Source organism: Trichomycterus rosablanca, chromosome 6 (assembly GCF_030014385.1).
Source record: "Trichomycterus rosablanca isolate fTriRos1 chromosome 6, fTriRos1.hap1, whole genome shotgun sequence".
Taxonomy (NCBI): Eukaryota; Metazoa; Chordata; class Actinopteri; order Siluriformes; family Trichomycteridae; genus Trichomycterus; species Trichomycterus rosablanca.
Window position 1 is genome coordinate 42,984,875 of NC_085993.1, and position 12,736 is coordinate 42,997,610.

Genomic DNA, 12,736 nt, shown 5'->3' on the forward strand with positions numbered 1-12,736 from the left:
ACGTTTGAGTTTGAGTGTGTGTGTGTGTGTGTGTGTGTGTGTGTGTGTGTGAGAGAGAGACATGGTCACCCACTGTCCCTCACCTGGTGGCAGGTGTGTGTAGATTGCTGCTAGTGTCTCTCTCTCTCTCTCTCTCTCTCTCTCACACACACACACACACACACACACACACACGCGCGCACACACACACACACACAACAGTGCAAATGGTTTTAAATGAACAGTTGCATGAACAAAATGTAAGCAGTAAAAAACAAAGTGTGTGTGTGTGTGCGCGTGTGTGAGACAAGGTCACCCACTGTCCCTCACCTGGTGGCAGGTGTGTATAGTGTGCCTCCCATGTGCGGCAGTTTGTCGGTGTCTGGGAGGGAGTGAAAATTAAATTTGAGGAAGAATTGGGCCTGGATGTGTTGGTACTTGGTACACTGGGTGAGGAAGTGCAGCTCCGTCTCTACTGTACTGAGAGCGCAGTGCTGGCACAACCTCTCCTCCCGGGGCAGCCAGGACCGGGTGTGTCGCCCCGTCTCCACGGCCAGGTCGTGTGCGCTCAGTCTGTACCTCGTCAGGGTGTTTCTTAATTTAGGGTCGGATACTGTGCTCAGATAATCTGCTGCACTGTAGTGTCTGTTTAGGGCCAAATAACAAATAACTTCATTTTACTCTGGATACACACACACACATACACACGCAAAACTCAGGCTCCAGTCCAGTAGGTGGTGGTAAAACACAAATGTACTTAGACGGCAAACGCTTCAATTCAAAGAAAAGCGGGTACTTAGCACGTTTAGCTATAGCATTTTAAAATTACTTCAGTGAATTTTGGTTTAAAATAAATAAATAAAATAAGACAGATTTCCTCTGTTAACATTCAGCAATGTCAGGAATTCCTCCGGACTCATGGCAGCCCGCTACAGTTTCACTAGAGACGAGGTAAGAAACACACTGGATCTAAGAAAGCTTCACTTCATGAACACTGACTGACTAACTAGCGCCAGTAGATACAAGGAGAAGTTTATATGTAATTAATGTTAATGACAAACTATATTTATTGATGTAATGTTTCTATGTATGTTACATATTTCATGCTTTTTGTCTGCATTAACATTGACAAGGTTTATTCAATGAATATATTACATTGAACATGATGCCACTGTTACCCTTGTTGTGTGATCTTCAGCATGGGCACCATTGCGGTGGAGCTGTACTGGAAACATGCTCCTAAAGCCTGTATGAACTTTGCAGAGCTGGGCAGAAGAGGCTATTACAACAACACCAAGTTCCACCGAGTTATTAAAGACTTCATGGTGCAGGGTGGAGACCCAACAGGAACTGGTAGGACTTGGCATATTGTGGTTCAGGTTTTGTGCATTGATTAAAATAGGTTGTTGTTGATATTTAGGTAATTCTGGTTATGTTCCACAATATGGTTCCCAAACTTGACATTCCCTCTATGCTATGGGTGGCCAGTCTTATCCAAAATTGGCCTGTGTGGCTGCCCGTTCTCAGGCCAGCTATGTGCAAACTAAAATGAATGTACTTATTTCAGAATCAGAATCAGAATCTTTTTATTCGCCAAGTAGCAGATGTACAAGGAATTTCTTTTGGTGCAGGTGTCAATATAATAATAATAATAATAATACATTTTATTTATATAGCGCTTTTCAAGATACTCAAAGACGCTTTACATAAGACAAATAATCAAAACAAATACGTACATACACCATACAAATCATAGTACAAAATCAAAATAGTACATCAACATCAAGAATAATTAAGATAAAAACAAAGAGAGCAGCATAAGACAGTTCATTAAAAATTAGCTAAATTATGAGAGAGAACAACAAATATAGAACAATTTCTTAAAATTAGACAGAAACAGGACAGATTTACATGCAATCAGGAAACTGAAAACTTTACAAGTTTTAGGATCTAGGACTTCACATTTCTGTCGTGATCTAAGTATAAAAACTATTAAAAAGAATAGCAAAAATAAAAGCATTTATTTTGTGTTGTTACAAGTTAAATGCCACTCTGAATAGATGAGTTTTGAGAAGTGACTTGAATTTGGACAGGTCAGGACAATCTCGTAGGTGTTTGGGGAGAGCATTCCATAAAGATGGAGCAGCTATGGAAAAGGCCCTGTCACCCCAGGTCCGGTGCTTGGTCCTAGAGGGTATGGACAGTAGGTTAGCCTCAGAAGAGCGAAGGCTACGGGAGGGAATGTGCTGATGGAGCAGGTCGGTGAGGTAGGATGGGGCCTGATTATGGAGAGCTTTGTGAGTGAATAGAAGAATTTTGAATTGAATGCGTTGAGCAACGGGAAGCCAATGAAGTTTTTGTAGAACAGGTGTAATATGATCACGGGAGCGAGTATGAGTAAGGAGGCGAGCAGCTGAATTCTGGATATACTGAAGTTTTTTTAGGATTTTGTTAGATGTACCATAAAGGATGCTATTGCAATAATCAATTCTGGATGTAATAAAAGCATGAATCAAGGTTTCGGCGGCAGAAAAGGAGAGTGATGGACGTAGACGTGCTATGTTTTTTAGATGAAAGAAAGCAGTTTTGGTGATGTGATTTACATGGCGGTCAAAAGAGAGGTTGCTATCAAAAATTACACCAAGATTTCGGATGTTAGAAGACGGAGACAAAGTGTCATTATCAATGGTAATTTGAAAAATTTTTGTGGTTTTTGCCAGGGTTGTAGGACCTACGATGATCATATCTGATTTTTCACAGTTTAATTTGAGGAAATTAGCTTTCATCCACAATTTCATTTCAGTGATGCAATTTGTCAGAGTGGAGTGAAGTTCAGTATTAATGGATTTGGAGGAGATGTAAAGCTGAATATCATCAGCATAGCAGTGGAAATGTAAACCATGCCGACGTATGATGTCACCAAGGGGGAGCATATAAAGAATAAACAAAAGGGGACCTAACACTGAGCCTTGGGGAACGCCTTGGGACAGTGGAGCAATGGCAGAACTACAATTGTTGATATTAACAAACTGTTGTCTGTTTATGAGATATGACCTTAACCACAAAAGGGCAGTACCAGTGATGTTGACAGAGGATTCAAGGCGGGACAGAAGAATGGAGTGATTAATGGTGTCAAAAGCTGCAGTAAGATCAAGGAGGACGAGAATATTAATTTGTCCAGAGTCTGAGGAAAGAAGAAGGTCATTTGTGACTTTGAGGAGGGCTGACTCAGTGCTGTGCTGGGGGCGGAAACCAGACTGAAATGATTCAAATAGATTATTGGAATTTAGGTGATCTTTGAGCTGTGAGGCAACAACACGTTCCAGTATTTTCGACAGAAATGGAAGATTGGAAATGGGCCGAAAGTTACTCATAATGTTAGAGTCAAGTCCAGGTTTTTTAAGTATGGGAGTAACAGCAGCCAATTTGAGTGATTGAGGGACTGAGCCAGAACTAAGAGAGGAATTGATTATCTCTGTGATAAGTGATGAGATAACTGGAAAACAACCCTTAACAAGTTTTGATGGAGCAGGATCCAAAACACAAGTGGAGCTTCGCATCCCTGTTAAGATCTCAGATAGGTCCAAAAGAGACACAGGTGAGAACTGAGACAGAGGCTGGGTAATAAATTGAGATGAGATAGGCGGAGAAACAGAGATGACAGGGGAAACTGTCAGAAAATTGTGGATATTCTCAACTTTTGTTTGAAAAAATGAGAGGTAAGAGTTACACTTGTCAACTGTAAAGGAATTGGTAGTATTGTCAATTGGTTTGAGAAGTTTATTTATTGTGGAAAAGAGAGTCTTAGGATTTGTTGATCCAGCATGTATGAGTTCGGAATAGTAAGTGGATCGGGCTGCCGTAAGAGCGTCTTTGTAATGTTGAAGATAATCAGAATAAATCTGATAATGTACTGTTAGACCGGTTTTCTTATAAAGTCTTTCAAGCTGGCGTTTACGGGATTTCATTTGGTGAAGCTCAATTGTGTACCATGGTGCGGAATGACTAAATGAAACAAATTTGGTTCTCAAAGGAGCCAGCTCATCAAGACATGAGGCGAGTATGTCATTATAGTAATCGACAAGGTCAGATGAATTACTAGACAGTACAGGACAGACAGACATCTTTTTAACAAGAGAATCTGAGAAAGCAGAGGGAGAGATATATTGAAGATTCCTGAAGGATATTTTACGTTTAGCTCTAGTGATGGGCCTAGTGACCTCAATGTCCATGATGATTGTCAAATGATCAGAGACAGTAAGGTCATGGCTGGACGGCTGATGAACTAGGACACCAGTAGAGCAGACAAGGTCAAGAGTATGACCTTTTTTATGAGTTGGAAAATGTATATGTTGTGTGAAATTAAAACACTGTAACAATTCCAAAAATTCCCTGGCAAATTTACAGTTGTTGTCATCAATATGGATGTTAAAATCACCCATAAGCAGTACAGAGGATGAGAGGGCACTAAGCTGGGTTAAAAAATCTGAAAAATCAGAGAGAAAGGAAGCGTTTGGCTTTGGCGGACGATAAACTACAGCAGTGACCAGAGGAGTAGGCCCTGACAACTTGAAAGCCAGGTGTTCAAAAGAAAGAGCAGCAGGAAAAGACAAAGTGGTTATTTTAATATCATCCCTATAGACTGCAGCAACACCACCACCTCGCCCTTCCATACGAGGTTCATCAATATACGAGTATCCCATTGGCGTGGTCTGATTTAACATAAAATAATCCAAGGGTTTATGCCAAGTTTCAGTGAGACAGAAAAAGTCTAGTTCACTGTCAGATATAAATTCACTAAGTACAGTACTTTTTGTGTTGAGTGAACGAACATTAAGCAATGCCATTTTCAAGTGGTATTGTTGTGTAGTTGGCTGTGAGGAACGAGGAAGAGAACGGAGATTTGCTAAGTCCACTCCGCGTTTCCTATCCCACTCCGTGGACAGCGTTGTCATGGAGACTACACCGCTACTGGTGTGCAAGGCAGCAGCGCTCTGATGACGTGTTTGCGGAGCGACAGTGCGCACGGCTGACCAGAAGGATGGAATAGCGTTACCGTTTCGAAGATAAACAAGCTTTCTCCGGGAGCCCCTGTGAATATAACGAGGCCGGCGAAGGAGTCCAAGCTGTTTGATGACTGAAATACACGATGGAGTAGTGCAGTTGTTGAACTTCCTCAGCTGGTCAACGGAATAGTTCAACATCGTGCCGATCCCAGGAAAACTCATCCACCGTTCACCACCGGCCGCAGACGCGATGTACAGTAGAAAGAACAAAAAGTATCAAAAGCACAAATAAAAGTATCAAAAGTAACATAAAAGAAATAGATCCACAAGGTGTGTAAAAAGATGAAAACGAAAAACGATAAAAATACAATAAAATACGGTAAAATACGTTAAAATACGGTAACGGTAGCGGCAGCCAAATGCGCCAGCGTCCACCATCACCATGGCAATCAGTAAAAAATATACAAGTTAAATAATAAAAAGGTACACTATATCTAAACGTATTGTAGCGTCACCGCTAGGGGCCGCCACAGGCTTTACCCAGAAGCCCTTGCGGCCATGCTGTCCGTGCTTGCCGTAGCCGTGTAGCTCAGTGTTGGGACTGGGGTGGCTGCGGTGAGGGCTGGATAAGCAGCCTTTATGTTTGTCTGTTGTATGAATGTCTGTGTGTGTGAATGAGTGTCTGTCCTAAACCACTGAGTGAACTGCCAAGGGCAGCTCACGCGCGGCCTCGACGCTCTCCTTCCTACTCTCCGGCGCCACATTGGTGTCAGAAGTGGGATTGTGGCGTTTGGGTGGCTCTGGTGGTTCGGTGGGCCAATATTCCCGGTCTGTCTGAGTGCGCTGGCCCAGGTGGCTGTAGGGGCAGGGTGCCCGGTCCAGCAGTGGGTGGAATGGGCGGCTCGGCAGTGTTATGGGGTGCGGTCCGGACGTGGAGCCACCCAGTGGTGAGTTGGTCGCCGGGTCGGTTGACCATTAGGGAGGAGGCAATGTAGCGTCGCCACTAGGGGGCTGCCACGGGCTTTACCCAGAAGCCCTTGCGGCCATGCTGTCCGGGCTTACCGTAGCCGTGTAGCCCAGTATTGGGGCTGGGGTGGCTGCGGTGAGGGCTGGATAAGCAGCTTTATGTTTGTCTGTTGTATGAATGTCTGTGTATATGAATGAGTGTCTGTCCCAAATCCACTGAGTGAACTGCCAAGGGCAGCTCACTCGTGGCCCCGACGCTCTCCTTCCTACTCTCCGGCGCCAGAGTATAATAAACAATAAACAATGTAGCAGCAGCATGAACAGTACAACATCAGGCAAAGTGTGCAGTGAGGATGTACAGTACGGTACACTGACGGAGTAAGTAAAAAAAAAAAAAAAATAGAAAGGTATCTTATATCTTATATAAAGTGTATCACAAAAGTGAGTACACCCCTCACATTTCTGCAAATATTTTATTATATCTTTCATGGGACAACACTATAGAAATAAAACTTGGATATAACTTAGAGTAGTCAGTGTACAGCTTGTATAGCAGTGTAGATTTACTGTCTTCTGAAAATAACTCAACACACAGCCATTAATGTCTAAATAGCTGGCAACATAAGTGAGTACACCCCACAGTGAACATGTCCAAATTGTGCCCAAAGTGTCAATATTTTGTGTGACCACCATTATTATCCAGCACTGCCTTAACCCTCCTGGGCATGGAATTCACCAGAGCTGCACAGGTTGCTACTGGAATCCTCTTCCACTCCTCCATGATGACATCACGGAGCTGGTGGATGTTAGACACCTTGAACTCCTAGTCCTTGTTTAGTAAGCTGATTGCCTGGGGAAAGAAGCTGTGGAGGTGGTGGTTTGTTCAAGTCTTTAATGCTCTCACTCTCTGTCTCCACTGAAATTGGAACCTTTGAAAAAATGAGTGAGAAGAGTTTGCCATAATCTTCCCTGCCCTCTTTTTCATCCTAGAGGAGTATAAATCTTCTAGGGTGGAAAGACGACAGCCGATGATTTTCTCTGCACATCTCACTGTACGCTGTAGCTTACGTTTGGTGTGCAGAGACGCCGAGCCGAACCAGACGGTGATAGAAGCTGTGATGACGGACTCGATTATCGCAGTGTAGAATTGAACCAGCAGAGCTTGAGACAGTCTAAGTTTCTTAAGCTGTCTCAGGAAGTACAAGCGCTGCTGGGCCTTCTTCATAACATATTTGTCTGACTCTTTAAACTACTGCATGGACTCCACAACTTTTGTGCAAAATATGATGATTCTTATTATCTGGGGAGGAAAGTCCATGACAGTCAGCACTTCTTAGTCATGTTTGGTCTTCAGGTAGTTCTTACTAAGCTTTGCTGTGTTATTTGGGTCATTATTATGCTGCAGTATGAGTCTTTCTCCATAAAGATCCAAACCAGAGCGTATAGCTTGTCTCTGATTAATGGAATAGTACTTGACTCTTGTCAGGATATAGCTGATTCTGTGCAGTTGCCCTCCTTCAGACTTAAATATTTAAACCGCCATGCTTCACTGTTTTGCTGCTTTTGATTTGGAACACTGAGATATCAGTCCCTCTTATTCTTAAATAAAGATTAGATTAGATTAGATTCAACTTTATTGTCAATACACATGTACAAGTACAAGGCAACGAAATGCAGTTTAGCATCTAACCAGAAGTGCAATAAGCAGAAAGTGCAGGATATACAGTATCTATGATATACATTATTTACAGTGGGTAAATAATAGTGGTATGAACAAGATCTATGAAGTTGAATATATTACTTTTGTTACTGCCTTAAAGCCTTTTGTTACTGCCAGAATCTGCCTTTCCAGGCAACTACTGTGAAATGCTTCTGTGAAATGTATTATTTGTTTTCTTTAAGTGGTCTTAGGCTGTAGACATGACTTGAGACTAGTAGAAAGTTTTCCTGTCCTCTTTTTCAGGTCGTGGTGGTGCATCTATATATGGAAAAAACTTCGAGGATGAAATTCATCCAGAGCTGAAATTCACAGGTGGGAAAAACAAGTTTCATTTATCTAGTTAAAAAGACACCTACGTAATTTTAGAGGGGTATCAGCGAATGGTAGACGATTGATTCACAAAGTAATCAGATCCCTTCACTTTACTTCTTTATTTTACTCTTTGTGTTATGGATTTGATTTTGAATCAACATAATTGCCATTTTTACCCAGTACTCATTTACCCATTACTCTGCTACACTACTCACTACTACACTACTAAATCACACATAATGTCAAAGTGAAAATATATTTTTAGTTATCTAAAAATTATTTGTTGTATTTTATAAGTAGAAACAAATTTTGAGTTTGATTCCTGCAACACACCAAACAGTTGGGACAGAGTCAAAATAACAGTAAAAGGCAACATGGTAATAGGAGATGTTATCAAAATTGGGAATAAAAGGAGGATCCTCCAAAAGGAAGAAATCTGTTATGGCTCACCACTGTGTGTGAAAAAGAGATTTTTCAAACTGTAAAAAAAATCTCAAAGCCCGATAGCAAATAATTTAAGTCTTTCACCATCTATTGTAAGTAATATTGTCCAGATTGCCCTGAAATGTATAAAGAGAAAAATCAGATGACAATGGTTATGCACTGGGAGCTTTTAAAGTCTTATGTCAAGCAAGAATCGGTAACACTGCAACACTTAGTAGTCTCACTTCAAACTCCAAACAATTAAAAAGTGTAATTATTAGGAAAGGTGATGAAACACAGTGGTAAACGTATTGGTCTCTGCCATCTAATTCTAAATTTGTTTATTTTAACCAAAAAATACAGGTTCTTGTTTTTATTGCATTTTAGAAAATATCCCATCTTCTCTAAAAATGACATTTGTATTTTCTCAAACAAAACTGAATGTTACAATTTTAGGACAATTTTTATGAACCAAATCTAACAAAATCATGCTCCCCTTTATATTTTACTTTTTAAAGTCAATTAAATATTTATTAACCCTGCAGCTGTCATGACTACGTCATTTATGACTTTTCACTGGGGTATTAATGAGACGAGGCTTAATGAGGCTTATCTTTTTTTTACTGTATTTGTATACAATAAATGACAAACGGACTAATGTTTTTTGTGTTGATATTATCATGCAGGTGCTGGAATCCTGGCAATGGCTAATGCAGGTCCAGACACAAATGGCAGTCAATTTTTCCTGACTTTGGCCGCCACGCAGTGGCTTGATGGTAAACACAGCATATTTGGAAGAGTTTGTCAAGGCATTGGCATTCTTAATCGAATTGGCATGGTAGAGACGAACAGTCAGGATCGCCCTGTCGATGAGATAAAGATTCTCAGAGTGACTCTTCCTAACTAACACATCATACTTACAGATTATGTTGTACAGTGTTTAACAATAAACTTTTTTGTACTTTTTGTACTGTTTGTGTTGTGTGATTGTTTTCGTCTGGCTTTCTCATATATTTTTCCATGTAAAATTTGCATGTAATACTGTATATAGCTTGCAGACCCTGCAGGCTGTGGCCATATGATGGTGTCACTGGATAACAGACCAATGATCTAGACTTATGTCACCTTGTAGAGTGGAACATTTAATGAACATTAAGCAAGTCATGTCGGCTTTTTGTAGTTTCTTTTATAAGTGCAGTTTGTGAACTTTTTAGTGTGAGCTTTATTGACATGAATTATAAAAATAGCACTTAATCCCAAGTCACATGCAGAACCTAGAGGAAGAATACTACCTGTTCTCTGTTCTGCCAATAATTATAGATAGACAGATACTTCATCTATTTACCGATATGAGGTGGCATGGTGGGTAGCTCTGTTGCCTCACAGCTAGAAGGTCCTAGGTTTAATTCCCAAGTAAAGAGGTCTGGGTCCTTTCTGTGTGGAGTTTGCATCTTCTCCCCGTGTTTCCTTTCGGTGCTTCGGTTTCCTCCCACAGTCCAAAGACATGCAAGTGAGGTGAATTGGAGATACAAAATTGTCCAAGACTGTTTGACATTAAAGACCTGAATTTATGAATCTTGTGTAACCAGTAATTAACTGTCCTGTCATGAATGTAACCAAAGTGTGTAAAACATGATGTTAAAATTCTAATAAATACATAAATAAATGTATTAATATGATGTACCACTAGCTGGCACTTTGGCAGTCATGATAGAACTAAAATTACAGTTTTTTTAAACAAACAAATAAAAACATGCAGTTATGAGAGCATGACAAGCAGTGATATGAGCTGAGCTTTGACCCCAGATCCTTAGGATCCTTGAGTTGTGCTGCACTTACACTAACTATAAACTAACAATGGTGGTTTATTAGGTTGTCTGTTGTTTTCTGTAATACTATTACAATGGTACACTTGTATTTCTGCCTTTAAACACAGTGATTCACATTCCAGGCTGAAAGGAAGTTAAACCCTGTTACTTGTAACACCCTGTAACATCTTCCCTTAACGTAACATAACATACATTCCCAAACATTGATGATTTATGTTGTTTTTTGTGGATTGCACATCTTTGGACATTGTCTTGTTGCATCAACCAAGCTTAAGCTTATAGAATGCGCTTTTGACATTATTCTGATATATTTTATGATACAACAGTACTTTCCTTAATGTTTCTTTATTGATTGCAAGCTGTCCATGTCATAAGACAGCAAAGTAGCACCACACTTCAAGCAAACATCACCATGCTTCACAGATCTGTTTGTTGTTGTGGAGGGCCTTTTTCCTTAAAACACTCACTCACTCAATCACTTTCTTAACCGCTTATCCAATCCAATTAGGTTGCGGTGGGGGGTGCTGGAGCCTATCCCAGCTTTTCAATGGGCGCAAGGCACACAGTAACACCCTGGACGGGGCACCAGTTCATCGCAGGGAAGATACACACACACATACCCATTTACCTATTAGGTCATCTGTTGTTTTCTGTAATACAAATACAATAGTACAGTTGTATTTTGCCTTTAAACACAGTGATTCACATGCCAGGCTGAAAGGAAGTTAAACCCTGTTTTAGGTCGTACAACAAAGCAAAATTGTTCTCCCTTTAAAGCATAGTTAATTTATGTTGTTCTTTGTTGATTGCACATCTTTGGACATTGTCGTGTTGCATCAACCAAGCGTAAGCTGATAGAATGCGCTTTTGACATTTTTCTGTTATATTTCATGATACAACAGTACTTTCCTTAATGTTTCTTTATTGATTGCAAGCTGTCCATGTCATGAGACAGCAAAGTAGCCCCAAACTATCATGCAAACATCACCATGCTTCACAGATCAGTTTTGTTGATGTGAAGGGCCTTTTTCCTTAAAACACTCACTCACTTTCTTAACCGCTTATCCACTTAGGGTTGCTGGAGCCTATACCAGCTTTTCAATGGGCGCAAGGCACACAGTAACACCCTAGACGGTGCACCAGTTCATCGCAGGGCAGACACACATACACATACACACACACACACACACGTTCACCTATAGGGCAATTCAGTCTCTCCAATTAACCTAACTGCATGTTTTTGGACTGTGGGAGAAAACCGGAGCTCCCGGAGGAAACCCGCGCAGACACAGGAAGAACATGTAAACTCTGCACAGAAAGGACCCGGACTGCCCCACCTGGGGATAGAACCCAGGAACTTCTTGCTGTGAGGCGACCCACCGATTAGCTGCCTCTTTCTTAAAACATTGTATTGTAAATTAGTTTAATGGGTTTAACTTTTGTCTTATCATTGTACCAAATAACTTGTGTGTGATTTCTTATGTCTTTTTCATTTTTTATTGACAAATTGTCTAGTAACATGAAAAATACAAATGGCTATGTATAGGTGTCTGTGATTTTTTAATGAACTGAATAAAGTTTTTTTTTAAGTAATTATGTAGAAATTCATTCTCATGATTTAAGATCGATTTAAAATTACAGGATGTTTGTTTTTATGCAATAAGTGGCAAAATATTGAATTGTAATAATATAAAAAAACTCTAGGTTATCAAGTAACTCTTAAACAGAACACATATTTTACAGTTCCAGTTTTAATATTGACATTACATTGAATCACATTCATCTGTATTGTACAAGCCTTCCTCTTCAAAGGTTTATACGATTGAAAATAACATTCAATATGGGGCATGCCTGCTTTGCATTGTAAGGAGGAGGGAGGGGTCAGGACTGCAACTACAACAGACTACCGGAGATCTCATCTCTTCAGACAGAGACGACAATGCATTGTCCATTGAATGAAATGAATTTTAACTGTTCTTCCTACCGTTCACCAGCTGTGGCAAAAGTATTGTGTTGCATAAACGAACACAGGAGAAGCTGACTGCCACAGCATAGCCATAAATATGTACACGCACAGAAATACATACTTACAAGAAAATGTAAATACTGTATACAAAGAAACCAACTGGGAAAATCTGAAATTTCAAGACAAAACATTAACACTTTTTTTCATTAGCGAGGATAGAAACATTGAGTGTAAATCGCTTTACGAGTCCATCTGTGTTACATTCATACAGAAAGTAAGACTGTTCATAGAACTATGAGCCCAACAAGCTCTGTTATAGAGTCCACGCATGAGCCGCTCTCGATCACTCTTACTCACATTTGGCACTCATTCACACTGCAGTAACAGTCAATGAGCTCTGCCTAAGCCTTATTATGACAAAATATAAAGCCCAACTGCCAGTACGTCAATCAGTTTTCAATTATGTTCCCTTCTTCAGATAAAAATTCATCCCAGGATCAGATGAGAATAACTTGAATGAAAATCCCAGCTATGA

The 12,736-nt window shown here is 40.3% G+C and overlaps 1 protein-coding gene across 1 annotated transcript; it reads left to right on the forward strand.

Moving 5' to 3' along the window:
* Positions 1-780: 780 nt before the first annotated feature.
* Positions 781-9,372, forward strand: ppil1 (peptidylprolyl isomerase (cyclophilin)-like 1). Its single transcript, XM_062997919.1, has 4 exons — positions 781-930; positions 1,178-1,332; positions 7,915-7,983; positions 9,093-9,372. The coding sequence occupies exons 1-4, from the start codon at positions 875-877 to the stop codon at positions 9,311-9,313; spliced, it is 501 nt and encodes a 166-aa protein (XP_062853989.1). The 5' UTR covers positions 781-874; the 3' UTR covers positions 9,314-9,372.
* Positions 9,373-12,736: the final 3,364 nt, after the last annotated feature.

Excerpts from the sequence above, each read along its gene's own strand:
- ppil1 (XM_062997919.1), top strand. The coding sequence starts at position 875 with ATGTCAGGAATTCCTCCGGACTCATGGCAGCCCGCTACAGTTTCACTA. Across the intron at positions 931-1,177 it reads ACAGTTTCACTAGAGACGAG|CATGGGCACCATTGCGGTGG; the intron begins GTAAGAAACACA and ends TGTGATCTTCAG. Across the intron at positions 1,333-7,914 it reads TGGAGACCCAACAGGAACTG|GTCGTGGTGGTGCATCTATA; the intron begins GTAGGACTTGGC and ends CCTCTTTTTCAG.